General features: G+C 39.1%; 3 protein-coding genes across 4 annotated transcripts; all 3 read left to right on the plus strand.

The window, feature by feature from the left end:
* The first annotated feature begins 1,081 nt into the window (after window positions 1-1,081).
* Window positions 1,082-1,706, plus strand: LOC147864738 (ubiquitin-ribosomal protein eS31 fusion protein-like). The gene has a single exon (XM_087318899.1). It carries the CDS (start codon window positions 1,101-1,103, stop codon window positions 1,563-1,565), a length of 465 nt encoding a protein of 154 aa, XP_087175025.1. The 5' UTR covers window positions 1,082-1,100; the 3' UTR covers window positions 1,566-1,706.
* Window positions 1,707-4,950: 3,244 nt separating this feature from the next.
* On the plus strand, window positions 4,951-5,816 carry LOC147864739 (3-dehydroquinate synthase). Of its 2 annotated transcripts, none has more exons than XM_087317775.1 (3): window positions 4,951-5,163; window positions 5,395-5,473; window positions 5,554-5,816. In XM_087317775.1, the coding sequence occupies exons 1-3, from the start codon at window positions 5,065-5,067 to the stop codon at window positions 5,676-5,678; spliced, it is 303 nt and encodes a 100-aa protein (XP_087173901.1). In that variant the 5' UTR covers window positions 4,951-5,064; the 3' UTR covers window positions 5,679-5,816. The 2 variants fall into 2 exon arrangements, with proteins under 2 accessions (XP_087173901.1, XP_087173900.1); XM_087317774.1 differs by having other exon boundaries at window positions 4,960-5,163; window positions 5,545-5,815.
* Window positions 5,817-16,263: 10,447 nt separating this feature from the next.
* LOC147864740 (uncharacterized) lies at window positions 16,264-19,833 on the plus strand. Its single transcript, XM_087318886.1, has 2 exons — window positions 16,264-16,461; window positions 19,014-19,833. Exons 1-2 carry the CDS (start codon window positions 16,331-16,333, stop codon window positions 19,483-19,485), a joined length of 603 nt encoding a protein of 200 aa, XP_087175012.1. The 5' UTR covers window positions 16,264-16,330; the 3' UTR covers window positions 19,486-19,833.
* The last annotated feature ends 127 nt before the right edge of the window (window positions 19,834-19,960 follow it).

Below are 19,960 nucleotides of genomic sequence, written 5' to 3' on the forward strand. Positions count from 1 at the left end.
TTCAATGTGTGGCCCATTCAATGAGACTTGCATTAAATCATCTAAATGCTCTATATTCAATCGATTTCTTTTCATCTCTTTGATGAGATTTTGCCAATGAGACTTGCATTAAATCATCTAAATGCTCTATATTCAATCGATTTCTTTTCATCTCTTTGATGAGATTTTGCTTAGAAAACCCTCTCTCACACGAAACTGTGCTAGACGGAATAACCAAAGTAGCTTGCCATAATTTCATCAAATGAGGGAAACTATCTTGCCAATCCTTCATTTTGCAAAACATACGCCAAGCTTCATGCATAGTATAGCCTTCACAATTTAAACGTAAAGTGTCAACAAACCTATAGAGTTCCATTTCACAAGCCTTTGCATCATGTAAAATTTGAGGACATGCATTGACATCAACATTTGGTTGTAAGTGAGAAATCAAAATTCCCAACCATGTCTTTGCTTTACTTTTGCCCTTAAAGAGGAGAGCAATACTAGTTTTTATGGACTAGTAAAAGAATTTGGTGGTATATCTAGTAAAAGCCATTGTAAATTTTCGTAGAGGGAAATATATAGGGTAAGTTGGACTTCGTCTAGATGCAGAATGCCAACCTAGACACACCACAACATAATGTTACTACGTAGCATGTTTTTCCAATAAAACATGTACGAGACAATGATGCCATAAATGCAAGGATAAGTCCAAAGATTAATTGGTTTGGTATTTAACACTATACAATAAAGTTAGATATGCAAGCCATATCCTATAGAGTTTTTGCTTTGGTCCTAGAGGAGTTCGCGACATGTTAACATGTTAACATCAACTGGCAACATGAACTAACATGATGAAACATGATTTTATTATTATTAACTAGCCTCGCCGATGCATCCGCCACTCCATACACGATTCTATGTGCACATATGTATATGTGACACCTCGAAATATATGCATAGATATCTATCTATCAACCTAACCTACACTTAGATGATGATGTATGGACATACACATATACATATATTATACAAGATGCATGTTGATGTATGTCTCGATGCATCAATGGGTGAGGACCTTGGCAATTTACTACTCCTCTGAGCTTCGATTGTAGGACAAGATGCAGATCTTCGTGAAAACCTTAACTGGTAAGACCATCACTTTAGAGGTAGAATCCTCTGATACCATCGACAATGTCAAGGCCAAGATCCAAGATAAGGAAGGGATAGCCCCGGATCAGCAGAGATTGATCTTCGCCGGGAAGCAGCTCGAGGATGGGCGAACCCTAGCAGATTACAACATCCAGAAGGAATCCACTCTCCATCTCGTGTTGCGTCTACGCGGTGGGGCTAAGAAAAGGAAGAAGAAGACATACACAAAGCCCAAGAAGATCAAGCACAAGAAGAAGAAAGTGAAGCTCTCTGTCTTGCAGTACTACAAGGTGGACGACTCAGGGAAGGTTCAGAGACTCCGTAAGGAATGCCCTAATGCTGATTGTGGTGCTGGTACCTTCATGGCCAGCCATTTTGATCGCCATTATTGTGGCAAGTGTGGGCTTACTTATGTCTATCAACAGAAGGCATAAGCTTCATATTTAGGTTTGGACTTTCTATGATGGTGTAGGTTGCATGCATGAAATTAGAGTTTTTTGTGTCTGGTTTTTCTTGCGGACTAAATGTATCCTGTTAGTTTTTCTAAGTATTCAATTACTAGTGTTCTTTGCATTCCAGAGAGAGAGAGAGAGAGAGAGAGCTACCTTAGATGGGTGAGTAGGACTGCTGCAGGTGTTGCTGAAAGCCTGAATCTATGAGTAGACTGTAGCAGGAAACGAGCAACAAGCTTCGAGTAGGGATAGTTATTAGTGAGCACTGAGTTGCGAGCTTCCAGCAAGGTGCAGGGCTGAGGGAGCAACGAAGAAACATGGGAAAAGGGGAGAAATGGGGGGAGATGGGGGAAAATGGGGGAAAGGGAAAGGAAGGTTTTAGATGGGGAAACGGGGCGGGGGAATTGGGAAGAAAAGATTCATAATTTAGAGTCTAGACTCTATTAGTTTTTTTACCTTTTCGTTACACACATATGTGAGTCTTTCAAATTCATACACTCCCAATGCAACTTGAACAATTTGTTCCTACTACCTAGGACTATAATACTATTGTATTGGTCTTAGTAAAATTTGACGGTATTAGGAAATTTTAAGCCTTCATTTTTACGTTTTCATAAAACATATGCCCGTCAAGATTGACGGTTTCATTTTTAAATTAACCTTCATATATGGTTAAATTTGCCAAAAACGTTCAAAACGGCCGTCAAAAGGCAACACTGTCTCTCACCTCTTTGACCCCCCAAACAAAACAATGATTAAATTGAGAGCACGATATCTCCTTTGTATGCCAACATAATAGGTGACAAAACACAAGTAACTATTTCGGCAATGAATTACAAGACTCTCTACTACATGATATTGCCCATAAATAAATAAAAAAGAGCACTTCGTGTTGTGACACAATCAAGTGTTGAGGACATGAAGATCAAGGAATTTTAAGTGGCCAAATAATTGTGGGTAGTAATTGCCACCGTGATGCCTTAATTAGTAGTGTCCTTCTATGTGTTACACCCTCATTCTTAATGAAATATTGAACAATAGACATTCATAGTTGTGAGTATCAATACATTTTTTACATATGCACAAATACATAAGTCTAATATTACAACTATCCCAAAGCAATTAGGGTGGCTAGATGGTTCTACGCAACACATGTGATCCCCTTCATATACATAAATCTAATATACACAAGATGAGACAAGACTTCCTCCAATATATAATATGTAATCTAGACGCCAAGGTGAGAGTTTCGTGTCCATCCCCTTCTCAAGATTCTCATGTTAGGCTTGTAAAAACATGAAAGAAGCATCTGTCAAAGCCTCCATTACTAGTTGTCCACCAAATGGAAGGTGTAAACCTACAATATCATCATTATTCGTAAGTTGTGATAAGATCACCAAGAAGGGACAAGCAGTTATAGCGAACAACATTGGGCCAAGTGGGTATCTTTGACTAACCAATTTCGTGAGGGAAATAGATGATGTAACTCCACCGTCAAGCATTACTTCATACACATCTTATGGTTTACCATGATAAATATATAAGGTAGGAAATGTGGGGTCTCTAGCCCATTATTATATACATGAATCTTGAAACAAAGGTACAATAACATTATCTAAGATTTCTCCCAATGAAATTGCACCATTATCGATTCCTAATGAGTATGTTAGGCATAATAAAACACCATTTGAACTTTAAGCACATTATGCAATATAATCCAACTTACAATGAAACCATATTAGGCTAGGGGCACCATAACCAAATCCTAATGAGTATGTTAGGCATAATAAACAACCATTTGAACTTTAAGCATAATAAAACACCATTTGAACTTTAAGCACATTATGCAATATAATCCAACTTACAATGAAACCATATTAGGCTAGGGGCACCATAACCAAATCCTAATGAGTATGTTAGGCATAATAAACAACCATTTGAACTTTAAGCATAATAAAACACCATTTGAACTTTAAGCACATTATGCAATATAATCCAACTTACAATGAAACCATATTAGGCTAGGGGCACCATAACCAAATCCTAATGAGTATGTTAGGCATAATAAACAACCATTTGAACTTTAAGCATATTATGCAATATATTTCTACATGCAATGAAATCATATTAGGCTTGGGTACCAATACTTTGTAGTATATTAACAAATAACTCTTTGAATACATTATCTCCCCCCCCCCCAAAGGAACAAGTTCTTTTTGACGAAATGACTTGGGTGATACCATCTTTTAGACTAATTTGACGAGACCAACCTTTCAAACTTGAGGTTTACACCCATCAAAGTTGAGGGTCCCTTCATTTGTTGTCATCCCAATCGAGACTCTTGCCATTAGGAAAACACCTTAAATTGTGTCCACCTCATTATCTCTCAAAGCCACATCCAATTCATGACCAAGGGGATCATGTACAATGCATCCAACCACATCATAAAACTCATCATTAGTCATAAACAAGCGTGGGCAAGCAACTCCTTAAAGTAATCAACATAGTTTGCAATTATTATTGCCATATCCATTATAAAATCATCCCCTTTCTTCATGTGTACCACATTAGGTGGATCATAGACAAGGTGTAGCGCTTGAAACAACAAATGAGATTGACATTGATGATCTATAAGCTCATCTTTGAGTTGCTGCATCTTAGAAGGACGCTATAAGTTTTGCATTGCAATTGAACATTCCATTTACCATGGATATCAAAAAGCTCAAAATCTACCTTTTGGAAATATGAAAATAGAGAAAATTGGCGTGTGTTGTAGTTATCTGCTGTTTGAACTTTTCATTGCTCTAGATGGAGAGGTCCAATGTCTTCTTAGAAGGGAAGAGATAACTATGTATGTATGCCTATTACATACTTAACTAAGTTCACACTATTATAAGTATGCTCACACCCAACAATTACTTAATTAGGTTCACACAGTCGTAACTATGTTTACACCAAAGCTTTCATAGGATACACATTACGTTTAACAATTCAGAAGCGTCTAACATTTCAATATCACAATGGCTTGCCTCATATCCTCATATTCTCCTATAGAGATGTTTCTCCATCACTATTATTTTATTGATGTGGAAGGTCATTCTGGCCTTTTACAGACGTTAATTTTATATCGCATCTAAATTATCTTTTCCTACCCCACCAATAAGCCACCTGATCAAATACTAGATTAGCTTTTGTGGTTAGCTTGATCCTTAAAATCCTGGCTTCTAGCTGCGCCTAAATGTTCATTGTTTACATTTTGCTTGTTATGTTTTTACATTTTCTTTGTATCAAAACTCTCTACTTGTCTGTCGACTGGATTGCATAGTAGAATGTTCTTTGTTTAACATGCCTAAAATAATTTGAAATGTACTGAGTACTCTAGGCCATACTTTTTTATTGCAACATTTTGTAGGGTCCAGTACATGCATATGTGGTCATGCCAGATGGGAAGACTTAATATCTTGCAGAGTTGGAAAGTGGTATGCGAGTCCCAATTGTTCATGCATATGGGATGCAACGAACTGCAGTAGTCGGCACGGTGAAAATTGAGAGCCGGCCATTTATTCTTGTTGGAGCCGTGGTAGGGTTCTTTTATTATAGTATTTTCATTTATATTTGTGCCAACATTTAAGTTGCATATGTGTTTTGAAAGATATGGTTTCCTTTAGATGAATGCTTCTTGAAAGATGAAGGCCAATCAAACATGTTAAATCTCGTCAGTGACAATATTTAACTTTTCCATTTATTCTGGTAGCTATATCATATAAATATACGGTTCTTGAAAGATGGAATGTGTAAATGTGTATTGCAGTCTGATAATTGTAACAGTATGACATATTCTTTGCTCTTGCAAAATGCTGAAACTGTCAACTTAGTTTGTCCTCCCCAAGGTATGTAAAGGAGCACTGGCTTTATATCATTTTTCTTAAGATTTAACTTTTAACCATTCGAGTTCTAGTAAGTGTTGAAGATGAAGGCAATCTGGCTATTTCGGTGACAAATATCAATCCAGGTGACAAAGTTCTTATAAGCATACAAGAAACAGCGGCACACCACACAGGTATTGTGATTCGTGAGTTTATATCGGAAAAATGAGAGTTATCTATTGATCATAATATGTATTAACATTTCTTTTTTGAAAGATTCTACTATATCTCTGTTATTGTGGCAATTATGTTTTTCATGGGAGGACTCGACAACTTGGGGGATAATAAAAGGTCGTTTGAGAAACGAATTCCTGATTGCTTGTGCCTCAGAAGTCTCAACTCAAGCATACATGGCTTCCCAGTAATGGTCCTTACCTGTGTGGAAAGGTTGTTTGATTCTTCTTTTAGATGTGGTTGTGTGGGGTGTCCCTTAGCTTTGACTTCTCCCCTAATGGAATCCCTTTAGGTTAGCATGTACCATCACAACGTTGCATTAAATGTGCCTTGTCTATTAATGGGTACCTGCACACGATTGTCATTTTGTACATGATTTGAGCATTGCATCGAATGTGTAGCCCCACATGGATTATCATATTTCTTGTTGATTTGTTTCACAAAACTAGATACGCCAAGAGAAGTGCGGATAAAATGGAAGGGTTTTAAAATCTTTCCATGTTTGTGTGAGTCTCATTGAACGCAAATATTGAGACGAATCTACGACGTCGATACTACATTATTGGTTAGGCTGCAAAACAGGCATGCCCTTGGGTGATAAAGGCTTGCATTTTTCGTGATTAATATGGTTCATGAATAGACCCGTTCACAATATTTCTCATTCACAATACAATAAAAGATAGCTATCATACATACGTAGATGAAATAGATTTCTTTTCACCAGTTCGAATGGAAGAATATATAATAGTATAGAACTGATGGGTAAGTTGATCGACAAGCGTCACTGAGCTGATTCGGAATTTCCATAGATGAAACTGATTGTCTCTACTCACCAACGTCAGAAGGTTTGGATTGGTCCTACAGCCCAGCAGGTCATGGAAGGCTTGGCTCGAGCAAAGATTTTCTGTTCTGGGTAAGAGTCCGGGTAAAACTCAACTTACTGGGTTGGGGATGGAATTGCTCGCATCTATGGTATAACCATTATCCTTAACACGCGCGGACCCGGAATGACCATGCATAGATTATCCCTATCCGTTTGCCGTGGCGAAGTCAATAAAACAGCGCAATGAGTGAGATTGCCCGTTATCCGCCTCTTCGGTTTTCCGTTCACCATCCCTCGGAGGTTTAAAATAATAAGCGGTTCACGCTTTAGGCAGACTAAAACATGGTACAGAGAAACCTAAAGCGGCCTGTGCTACGCGTTCTTGTACCCACAACCAAAAAATAATAGTAAGCATCATTGAACTAGAAAGGGCCGGGTCATTTGACGGGAATGAGGAGGCCGAGAGCCTTGGTGAATTAGACTCTACGTATTCACTCTGCTTAACCCCCTTTTGTTGGATCCATTGGATGCGTCTGACAGAGTTCAGATCCGCATGTATCTCGTGTATATCTTACAGGAGGATTCAAAAAACCCCGTGAATTGACTTGGGTTACTGGTGTAATTCTGGCTGTACTCCCTAAGACGTCAAATAAAATTATGTCATACTCATAAAAAGCATTTAATTCTTTCAATAGTTTTACAGTCTCTCCCACCACGTATCCTCCGCATCCGGCTCCGGCGGGTGGCCCACCCGCTTCAACGCAATCTACCCCTCCGTAACCTTTATAAATAACATCCTCGAGCCATACATCTTCATAATGATAATCTTTTGATTGTTCGGCGCAGAACAGAAGTGGTTCTTGAATTGATCACACGACATTACGTAAGATTACAGCTTCGAGAACTTGTTCGGGATTGATTAGAGGAGACCCTGTTCTGGATCTTTTCCGAGCCCGATCTCCACCTCCCCTAACCCACCGAAGACGGTAGCGACGGGAAAGATTCCGATTTGGAATAAAGGTGGATTATTCAGAGCAGGTGCAATGGACAACGGCGATGATCATCAGCAATTGCCTGAATTTCAAGGCGCTCTTCAAACCAATCGTATACCTTATCGAGGTGGGTAAGCTTTTTTTTTCAACTCCCCCTCTGTAAACCGTACGTGAGGTTCGCGCTAGCTGCTACAAAAAAACAGACTGTTTCGTTGAACGATTCTTTCAGAAGGGATGACGATGCTACGCTCCGCAAGGCGGTGTGATTATAACTACGTTATCAAGAATAAAAGGGAACCCATAAGTTATTCGACCTGGGGAGTACGTTCGCAAGAATGAAACTCAATATGGGTTCCGTTTTAGGTAAGAAGATCACTCGCTTAATTGAATATGCCACGGATAAGTCTTTGCTAATAATCATTGTCTGTGCTTTCGAAGGGGCACGTATGCAAGAAGGGACGTTGGAGAGAGAAAAAGGGAAAAAACCGAACAGACTTAGAAGTCGTTGAAAGGAATATTTGAGCATGATTCTTTCGCGCTTCTTCTGGTGTAGGTAGCTCGATTGCTTCACTCGTCATTGAAATATAAGCTAGAGACGTTTCTGTTTATACTCTTATCAATGTCATTCTCATTACAGATGGATAAATCCTCCCGGAAACTGAACCTCTCTATCGCGGAGTTTGGCTCGTTATTTTGGCCAAAAGGAAAGTAAGCAACGTAAAATACCTTGCCCCTGAAACCGGAAAACGAACGTAAAGCATTGAAAGAGCGTTGCTTACCAGCAGTTTTATCAGGCTCTGATATCATGACACGTCGAGTGACAGCTCCCAGATTCAGGGGAACCCAGGATTTTTTCGCGGGTAATCCTGAGCCAAATCTAACTTCAGCTAAATGACTTTTGGACATCGAAGCGAGATTCTTTTGAACTTTCAAGAAGGCCTGAATATTCATGGATTATTATACGATCGAAGAGAATACGATACGATCAGCACGAAGCGGGGATTTCCAATCTCAGTGAACATCGGTACCAACTATGCTTGGCGTAAAGATAGAGATGAAAAGCAATTTTATCCACAGAAGAATTTATGCCCAATGGATTGTTGAATCCGTATTAATATATGGAAACTTCTAGTGCTACAGAAAAAGAACAGGCTAAAAGTCTTATTTTTAATGTCCTCTCGATTCTCTCTACGGGACGAATATGGCATTAATGGACAGTTCATGAGGACTGAAGGATAGTTCATGGGGACTGACATGACGGGAAGTATAGCAAGCTACATCCTCATTTATATGGAAGAGAAATCGAAACACTTTGAAAAGTGTTATTTTCAAAGAAGATATAGAGGGGAGGGATCGGACCTTCACTATTATAGTCGCCCATCATATGTATGCCATGCCCCCCTATCCTTACTTAGCCACCGATTATGCCACACAACTTTCCTTGTTTACATCGTAAAGTCCCTTATGCCCACGACCCACCTCGAAGGAACGTCCGCGGTTCTTCCCCCTTCCCCGCGCGCTTCTCCGGCAAAGGTAGTTAAATTGTGCGAATAATCCCCTGAAAGATTTTGATATGGGTGTGTGACTCGCAGCAACCAGTCTGGTTCAATGAATAGATAATCTTTTGTTGAAGAAATAAAAAGATCTTAGCTTAGAAAACGATGGCTTGCTCTTCTTTACCCGCGCGCAAGCAATTGATCTCTCTCTATCTGGCATCAACTTAGAACCACGGGCATCTAACGCACCCTTCACTAAAATCAATCCTTGAAAGATTAAGGACATAAACTTTTCAAAATTGAAAAACGATTTCAAAATCCCCGCAGACTCCTGCGATAAGATGGATTGGATACATTTGATTCGGTCGACCCGACTAAACCAGCAACGAAACAAATAGATGGGGATGGGTGTTTACCCTGAAGTGTTCCTGGAGTGTATGCATACTTCCGTAAGTAACTTGGTGTAACATGGAAAATTCTCTTAAATTCAATCAAGTCAGAACAACCTGCCGCCTTTTTTCATAAGATTGTGACGGTACGGACGCAGTAAGGGAAGTCACTGGAATTTTCCACCTGTTCTTTTCTTACTTCGACACTCCTATTCATTCCTATGGGGTCGCTTCTGCGACTGGATCACCAACACTGGTTCGATGAGAGTCGTACGTGCAGTTCGGAGGGAGGTTTCGAGAAATCTTTGCTATGCTTAGTGTGCGACTCGTTCAAACAAAATCTCTCTACCCATAGTTAAAATATTGCTCCGTTGAGAAAAGAATAGTCTGGGCTTCCGAAACGTGTAAATGTATCTCTATCAATCTTTTTGGTTTTTTTAGAACTAGAGTTATTTCTGGGAACTACTCCAGTTTGACGCACTGAGTCAACATATTCACCAAATTTTGGAATTAGCAAAGATGGACTTACCCCACCCATCGATAGAAATTTCATAGTCGCTTCGTTCGATCTGACATCTCTTTTGGCGTATCCTGATAAAAGATAAGAGGATGGACCCAAACACTCCGAAGGGAAGTGAAGATATTTGATACTCCATAGAAGTAAAAAAAAAACCAATTGAAACTTTTTATCTTACGATTCATGACACTAATTATCAAAAACTTCGTATTGGGCTAGCTTCCCCCGAACAGATTCGTAGTTGGGCCGAAAACTCTACTAATAAAGTATAAAAAAAAGATATATATAGATTACATAGTTCTTACGTTACTCAGATCATTGGACCAGTATCGGATGTTGCTCTTTCTCCGGGGAAAATGCCGAATATTTACAACTCACTAATTGTTAAGGGACGTAATCCGGCGGGTCAAGAGATTAATGTTACTCGCGAAGTACAACAATTGTTGGGTAATAATGAAGTCAGAGCCGTAGCTATGAGTGCTACAGACGGCTTAACGAGAGGTATGAGTGTTGTTGATACAGGAGCCCCTCTCAGCGTTCCTGTTGGTGAAATTACCCTTGGCCGAATTTTCAATGTCCTTGGCGAACCCGTGGATAATATGGGTCCTGTGGAAAGTAGTCAGTCGAAATCGAATTCCAATTCTAATTTCTCGAGTAGTCGGATCGATTATGAACCTTCCCCACAAGAAAGATCTGATGTTTTGGCATACCTACCTCAATTCTGTCAAAACGATCTATTGAGTTACAAGATCCGTAGGTTAGATCCTGCGGAGAAGTGGGCTCTTTTCGCCCTCGAAAGAAATCTTCTATTTTCAGCAACGACGAGACGGAGAGGCGTTCTAGGTATGCCATGTCATGACATACCTATCTCACGGCAGGTTGGGTCGTGGGCATAAGGGACTTTACGATATTTCGACGAAAACGTCTACCAAATGACCCCTGGACCTTTTTGATTGATAAGCTGACCAACAAAAGGCAAACCAACATGCAGGATAGGTTTATTGCGCAAGCCACTAATGTTCGCATACGCGAACCCTTGAGCGAAGCTTCGCGTTGTCGGCTCTCGCTTTAGCACTTTCCACCCTAACGGCGTACCTTTTGCATAATGGGTCAGCGAGTGAATGGGAACAGCGGCTTAAGCCATTAGGTGTAGGCGCAACGAGGTCCATAGGTAGTCAATAGTATTAGATATTGGTAATTCCGGCTCTGTTTTCTGTAGGTCACATAGAAATTTATCCATTCTTGCCTTCCGCTTTTGCCGAGTCAGCCTGAGCTATCTGAAAACACCTTTGAGCTTCGTCAGGATCAATTTCGGTAGCCCGTTCCGCTTCGTTGACCAGTCTAACGCTTTTTAATTCTGTTGGCGGAAAAAGATATCTGTAGACCTCCAAGATAATCGTATTGTTATTGTATACTTTTAGTCCTGACGGAATAAAAGTATGAACCTCTAGATAACCGGGGAGCCGAGAAGGATGCTAGTATAAGATAGGGTCCCCTCCTCCAGCAGGGTCAGAAGAGATGATATTAGAGTTTCAATCGGTTGATGACATGGTAATTGCACCCGCCGGTACGAGAGGAGGTGGTAAAGGTAGGAATGCTGTCACTGAAACGAACCGAACGGATAGGGATAATCTATGCATGGTCATTCCGGGTCCGCGCGTGTTAAGGATAATGGTTATAAAATTAATGAAACCTAAAATAAAGAAAACACCTGATAGGTAGAGACTAGAAGTGGCTAAATCAACAGCTCCTCCGGAATGACTGGTTATACTACTCAGAGGGGGATAGCACATATGTTAAATAGCCTCAGGTTGTGTTTGCCTAATGCTATACGCCATATGTCTCTGTATGGATCGGACTGTACCTTTATCTATCATCCTGTCATGAAGCCTTTCCTTTAGAGAATCCCTCAGGTCTACTCGAACTTTTCCCGATTATTCTTATGGCGGATGGCCCTTGACCGGAGCTTCAGCTCTAGTGATTTTATACGAATCGCTTTAGAAGAGCTAACTTGTACCAAGCACTGTCCCACTGCGTAGATTAGAGAATCCTAAGATTTATTAGCAACAGGACAACAATTAGAAGTTTGTAGGAAAGACGCGTAGCTTTTTCTTTTGGGGATCTTTTAATTGAAATTTGAGGTATTATTATTATTTGTCTATACAGAGACGTGGTTCATAAGAATGCCATACATAATGCGAATCAAAATATCTTAATTGCATTGCTGACATTTCTAATACGGAAAATAGTACAAACAAGAACTTTAAAACTTACATGAGATTTGAGATTATCCTACTCATATGACTACCAAACGGTTACATGGATGAGAGATAATCTCCAAAACAGCCAAATATCCAAACATTTTTGTTTGGGATCTGCTTAATGGTGTCTTGTTTGAACTTATGAACCATGGTTTGAATTAACACTAGTTCTGATTTCTTGATGAAAGAAAACTTTATTTCATTTTCATAGCCTTCTCACGTGCATATTTGCTAATGATATAATTACATGATTATTTTTAAATTTGGAAGCCTTGTGTTTCATCCCAGAACCCTTGCTTGGTAATTTAATCTATAATCATGTATTTACATTCCAAAATGATTGAAATTATCAATGTATCAAGTGTTGGTAATTTAATCTACTATCGTCATCGACAATTTACTAGACATGTGAAAGTTTCTACTAAGAGCCAGATCCGTATCCTCTAAGCGCTAGCTGCACAAGTGAATGTGAGCACATCCTCCCTTCAAAGAACTCTTTAGTTGCTCAACATTGCAACCTTGTCTAAAATATGGTTGGTTGGTGAAGCCCTTCATCACTTGAAGGAACTCATGGCTTGAGAACACGTACTTCATGGTGTAGAGGGTTTTCATGAGGTGAAGTGATATAGGTTGTTAGGTTTTAGAGCTCAATTGAGGATGTGGTTACTAGTGCCTGAATGTTTTGTGATGCGGGGGAGGGTGGTGAACAGGAGGAGGAGGGATAACGACAACAACAGGAGGGGGAGGAGAAGGAGGCGGAGGGTGGAAATGGACAGGAGGAGGAGGAGGAGGAGGAGGAGGATGGTGGGGGTGGTGATGGCGTGGGGGCGATGGCGGATGATGATGATGATGATGATTGGGAGGTGGATGATGGGGAGGGACATGTGGAAGCGGCGATGGATGGTGAGCGGCTATTACAACACGAGCAGGAAGAGCAGGAGGAGCAGCAGGATGGTGGTTGTGGTGGTGCTGGTGATGACGATGGGAAGCCATCCTGCAGAGAAGAAGCAGAAGCAGAAGCAGAAGAAGATGATGATGCTGCTGCTGATGATGATGATGAAGAAGACCTGGTCGTGGTCGCGGCTTCTTCTGATCCTCCTCCGTATATATACTTGATGGAGCGTGTCTCGCGCGCATACACACATATACACATACATAAATGACAAGAGTGTCCCGTGAACACCTTCCTTACCACGTTATTGGAATTTGGAATCATCTTCGTCCGGTTTGGTTTCACATTATAGATTTGGAATAAGGAGTGTGTGAATAAATGGTAAGACCCCCCCCCCCCCCCCCCAATATTAAATCCAATCTCAAAGATCTTTTTTTTTTTTTTTGCCACGCATTCCTCGTTGCTTATCCGTCCTTTCCGTTTCACGCTCTCGATGATGTTCTAACATTGATTTCTACCACTAGACACATATGAAAGGCTCTATCTAATTCATGGTTGGGTTGGGTTGCCTATTTGATGGCACTATCGTGTGTATCATAAGTGATTGTTCTCACAAAAAGGAAGAACTTGGTAACCTCTTTGGAAGCAACCGTGATATACCTACCTACATCATTTGTTGGTTGTTGCCCATGCGGAAATATAGGCACAATTGATGTAAGAGTTGGAAGTCAAATCTAGTAGAAGAAGTAGCCCTCTATCACCAAATGACACTCACTCTCGCCCATAGTACGTAAATTTCGTGTTCGTCTAGCATAACATTCGTTTTCCTACGTTGGAAAACGAATGCGAATGTTATTCAAACATTTTTTTTTTTATTTTTTTTCCCATTTTTAGGCTTATTTACCTCATAATAAATATTGATCTTGTTCTCAGCTTCCCTGCTTGCGTGGTTGATCTCTGAGAGATTCCGTGGCATTTTCTGCAACGTAAGCTCGTAGATAAAAGATGGCAGAGGAAGAAGAAGAAGAAGAAGAAGAAGAAGAAGAAGAAGCCGATGATCTAGATGAATCGTACGTCCTTTCTTTATCACAGGGAAATGTTTCTACAGCTACTTGTGTTTAATAGTTCTTATGATCTTTCGGAGATAAACTAAAGCCCTACATTTTTGCAACGAGCTAATCCCTAATCCGAAGAGGAGAAAGAGGCTATCAGCGAGTTTGCAGATCACAGAAACATATTTTTCTTTACCTATATATGTACAAAAGAAATTGCAGACTACTGGCTACGCTGATTTTGGATAGCATGCTTGTATATACGCACCTAATATCCATCTGGAATTCATCTGTTCCTTTCATATCTTGCAGTGAGATCCACAAAAAATTATTGCTGACTCCTTCCTTCGGTATAAATGTTCCTGAGGTGAATCTTTATCCTTGGTCTATTACAATTTGCAATTTGCAATCTCCTGCCATGTGCGTGCTCCAAATGAGTTTATTCATGCACTACTCATATTTATGATTATCATTCATGCAGCAGGTATAGGTGTGTTAATGATCAGAATATAGATCCAGTCAGCCACACATGTTTCTGTGCTTATTAGTAAGAAAATAAATGTGTGCCTTAAGGAAACAATGTGGCAATCTGTGCTTGCTGGTAAAGAGAAGTATAATAACCGCAATAAGTTTTAAGTGTATTTTCTTGTTCGAACTTGCACAGAATATACTTATTACTGTCCGTTATTATGCACGTCCCTAGCATTGCATGACCCTAGGATGGATTCTTTATGCACTATAATTGTGAGAATGTAACCTCGGATTGCCCATTATCTCGCTGATGCATTTGTAGCACTTTAATCCGCAGGTCTGTAAGAGTTGAATATCATCAAGCTCCAATGTTACTAGCTTACTAGTGGCGATTGTTCTCTTGGACCGGTGAATACACGAACATGACTAACATAAACAGTTAGTCACAACGTTATGAGTTGACATTCTTCTTCATGATCTTGCATGTGTACACAGAACCCATGACATACTCTAACCATGTCGTGTTTCATGCACCACAATGCTTGATGCTGAAATTTGGCGTTGGATATGTGTGTTAAGCCACCCTTCTTTACCCTTAATCAATTCCTTGTCAAGGTCAACACTTTGTGGACTAGGGTAAAGATTGAATGTGAAATCATGAAATGATAAATATAAGCCAAAGATTAGGCCCAGTTACAAGTAAGAGATACACACATGTCCTTCGATTGATATGTGCCCACCTCCTGCCATTGATCACATGTGTTGGGAAGGCATGTATGTCGGGTTTCATTTGGATTCTTTCATCAAGGAGACAACTATAAAGCTTAAAGGACCATGTGACAATGTTGTAGCTTCATTAAATTTTGATAAACATGGTTTGGGACATTTGTACATACGCTTTGCAATTGCTTTCATAGGTTTTCCTTTAACTTAGCCTAAGGTCTCTCAATTTTGTTTTTTGGAATATCTCTTCACTCTTGTGCGAACGATACCTTTTTTCTACATAGAAGCATTGGAACTACTTCATTTGCCTCGTGATCATTGTAAACGGATGGCTACTACTAACTTTCTTTAGGCATTGCACTACATAGGGATTTTAGAAAGAAACGAGACCAAGACTCAAACAAGAAAGGCATGAACTAGGAACATGGGTGAGCTGATGATAAGTACATGCTTCCCAAACGCCGAAAGTTAATTTGAACTGGAACCAAGACAACACCGAGAGAAACTATTGAGTGATAGGGAGCCGAGAATAGACAAAACAATCGACCACATAAGTGAGGCATCGACATATGCCCAAAACCGTATTTCACATCTTCACTATGAAAGGAACAGAAACTCAAATTCTTCTGTCTTATGCCAGAAGCTGGAAAAGAAACTCGAATTCTTCTTGTCTTATGGGGGAGGGCCTCAAAAGCCGGAAAACAAGACGGCAAAGACGTGGGAGAGAAGCTTAACAAACTAAATTACCTCTCCTTACTACTCGTGTCTCCTTCATGAATGGAGCTCAAAACAAAGCTCTCAAACATGTTTATGCAATCTATTTCTCTATCTCTCGATCCCCAACGAACTTGTAAGACAAGCAAGTCTCTTCTCCTTCCAACCAAAACTTGTGAAAGACGCTTCGCTCCTTCCTATTTCTCTCAGTTTTCCCTGTAACACGTTACACAAGCTAGGCAAACAAAAGACAGACCCCACAGAACTCTCCACAGAACTCTCTCTCTCTCTCTCTCTCTGTCTCTTGGTGCAGAGTTATGGTGCTCTGGGAGATCGCTCTAGCGACAGCTTACTGGTTAGGGATCCGCAGAACATACCGCCTCTCTCTCAAGCTCCAGCGACGCCTCATTGGTCCCAATCATGTCCGTGTTCGCGACTTTCTGCACAGGTAATTAATCATTCATCTTCTCCAATGTCATTAGGCTTTCTTATCGCGTGTCTCTTTTCTGCTCCCTCTTTCTCTCTCTCTCTCTCTGTATCTTTGTTATTTCTTCTCTTGATTCTCCCCGATATGGAAAATGATATTCGGTTATTCAAGTGAAGCTTAGAGAATAATTCCTGCACAAGAAATTAGGGATTTCTCATCGTTTTTCCCCGTGTGTGTTTTCCTTCCTCACTTGACGCATTTTGCGAGAGAACAAAACTAAGAGATGTTTTAAGCTTTTACTCGTATCTCTCTTTGTCCTCTCTGGATCTTTTTTTAGAAAAACTCCAGATTTGGAGTAAAACGTGTAACTATACATGTAGAGAAGAAACAAGATAAATCCATGCCTTGAAAAAACACATATCTGGTTTTTTATCGGAAGAAAATCTGAAACTATGCAACTATGAGAGAAAGGAGACAGAACTAAGACTTTCGGCAAAGGTTGTTTTTCTTCTGATCCTTTCTCTCTTCATTTTTTTCCCCTTTTTTCCATCCTTTCTGAGATGACAAATATACACAACTCTTTCTCTCTTCTGTGGTTCTTCCTTGGAAGAAAATATAGAGCTATACAGATGAACAAGAAACAAACATTTAAGCATTTCTCCACAAGTTAGGAATAGAAGTCATCTTTATAATCATGGTTTGTCTCATATGGCGATTTTGGCATCTAGTAGACCTTGATGTATCTTGGGAAAAACATGCTTACTGCTTCAAATAAACTTGGGTAAAAACCGTTGTATTCATGAGTTTGTCTTAATTTCTCCAAATTCCCTTGAAGAATGAAAAAGGGACAAATGTACCTATCGTCACTCAAATAGCACATATATTTGTGAGAAAGGTGATGAATTGACCTTATAGTTGCTCAAATAGCAGAGTAACTCGGGGTTATCAGGGAATTAAAGAATAACTTGGGTATTTCAGATTTTTTCCCAATATTGCATATTGCCAGATTCCTTGGTTGTTATTATATTAAATAGTTTCTTTTAATACACAAATCAGAGCTTGAGTTTAATCTTCAGTTTGGTCTTTCATTGCAAGATATATAAAACTTTAAAGACATTCAGATTACAGACATTCTTTTAACAGACCAATGAGAGCTTGTATTACAAACTTTCTTTTAGCAGAACGAAAGCTTGAATCCAGTTTTCGATTTGGTCTTCCATTGCAAGATTTTAAATCTTTATATCACTTACATCCGTGTAAATAGTTTCTTTTAATACACAAATCAGAGCTTGAGTTTAATCTTCAGTTTGGTCTTTCATTGCAAGATATATAAAACTTTAAAGACATTCAGATTACAGACATTCTTTTAACAGACCAATGAGAGCTTGTATTACAAACTTTCTTTTAGCAGAACGAAAGCTTGAATCCAGTTTTCGATTTGGTCTTCCATTGCAAGATTTTAAATCTTTATATCACTTACATCCGTGTAAAACCATAACCCAAGAGCCTAGTGATAAGCTTCAAACTTGGATAATTTGAGGAATATTAGGCATCTAAAGCATAACAGTGGTAAAGAAGGAAGGAAACCATGCTTCAGATGCATTGTTCCTCTCTGATCAAACGTTTTTAAGAAGAATTTAATTTTTATTTATTTCTAAGCATGGAGAATGATGTGTATCCTGTTAAATAGATAATGCTAACAATGTTCTCATTTAGGAAAATCGTAATTTGGAAGAGCGTAAAATTGAAATGAAGTATTCTTCACGATAGGTAGCAAGTGTGTGGGAAAAAATCGGAATTCGAAGCTTAACACTGGAAAAGAAGTGAGGGCAGTATACCTCTCTGATCAAATGTTTCATTGAAAGAAAGTATTTCATATTTGCTGTCAAACTTCCTTTGTATTAAAGCTTTCTTTGACAGACCAATGAGAGGTTGAAATTTGATCTTTTGTCTTGCTCTCAGCTTCAAGTTATATCACAGTTTACAACATAATTTGTAGTGAAGTTATATACCTCCCGTAAAACCTAAACATTAGAAATATATGAAGTTTGACATTAGTATTGGAAGAAATAAATCTTAATCGTTTTGGTGTCAACTGAAACATTGATATTCCATCCTTGGGAATTAAAGCACAATCGCAAAGGTATTGTAATCTCTATTCTGACACTGGAAATATTTTGAAATGCAACATAAGGAATGCATATCCCTACACCATTAGTTTTTCTATTATTATATGTCGTGTGAACATGTTTTCTATTAGTAATTTGAACGTGTTTGAGAATCAATCTTAAATACTTAATATCATTTATCTTATCATTGAGTAGGAATAGGTTAAATACTAAATTTCACAAATCCATTGTAGTTTCCAGTGTAATGACCTGGATTCCAGTGTCAAAACTTATTGTTAAGGTTCAATTTTCATACCTATCCTTCTGAATTTATAGGACAATGATAAGTGAACCTCCATGAGAAGATAAGGCTAGGCTTATGCAATGTATTTTTTTGCAGAAGATGTATTTTCTTCTGTGTCTTAATTTAAGTGTTTTCTTTCCTGTTTCCCATCTTCTCTACAGGCGGACTCGAAATATATTTGATGTTGCGCTAAGTGTTCATAAAGGGATCCAGCAACGTGATTTATCAGCTGGGAAAAACGTTGGCAATTTCATCCTAAGATTTTTAGACCGAGCAAGGCCATCAGCAAATATAAGAGGATCATGTGCCAAAATAAAAGATGTCGGTAGAGTGAAGGATGATAATAGAACAACAGGAAATTTACCCATTATGAAGTCAACTCAATCTGAAGTTAACAAACATCTCTTTTCTCGACATGACCTGAATGGATCTCAGCTTGGTTCACAATTAAGTAATCGATATATTGTTGGAACGGTTTGTCCAGGAAGTCAGAATACATTGAAATCTGCTCCAGGAGCTAGATCTTTCTTCACCTTAGTTCATGGAATGGATATAACTTTTCCTTCACCTAGGTTGTTGCCAGCAAAGAGCATTTTTCGAGAGGATATTGCACAATGGATGATAAAAAAATGAACTAAAGATATGATCATATTACAAAATTTGAGTTGTCTAGGTTTGGTTATATGCAGTAAAAATGATGTGATTTCATGGAAGATATCCTGAACGGGCTTTGTTTGGAGAGTTGTAAGTTCCTTGAACCAGGAAAGGATGGCTACAAAAACATGCACAGCATTTCGGCTGTCAGTTTTTTGTCATAAAAATGGGTAAGAGTACTCTACTGCGGAGATATTTTACCAATCAAGTGCTTGTTATTCAATGCAGCATTGTATATTGAGAACTAAAATAATAAGCGTCTTATGGTTAAGGAACTGTAAAATAAATAAAGAGTTAACTAATTCGACCACAACCTTCAAATGCCAATGTTTATATTGTCATGTTTAATGATGCTAGGTGTATTTTAATTTTGGAAACACTCCAAAATTCCGATTCGTTATATATTTCACAAAATGCCCCTATGCATTTGTTATTTTGACAGATGCCCTTGGCC

This window comes from Azolla caroliniana, unplaced genomic scaffold, assembly GCF_043228905.1.
Source record: "Azolla caroliniana isolate FFs.n. ecotype wild unplaced genomic scaffold, voAzoCaro1.0.p SCAF_4, whole genome shotgun sequence".
Taxonomy (NCBI): Eukaryota; Viridiplantae; Streptophyta; class Polypodiopsida; order Salviniales; family Salviniaceae; genus Azolla; species Azolla caroliniana.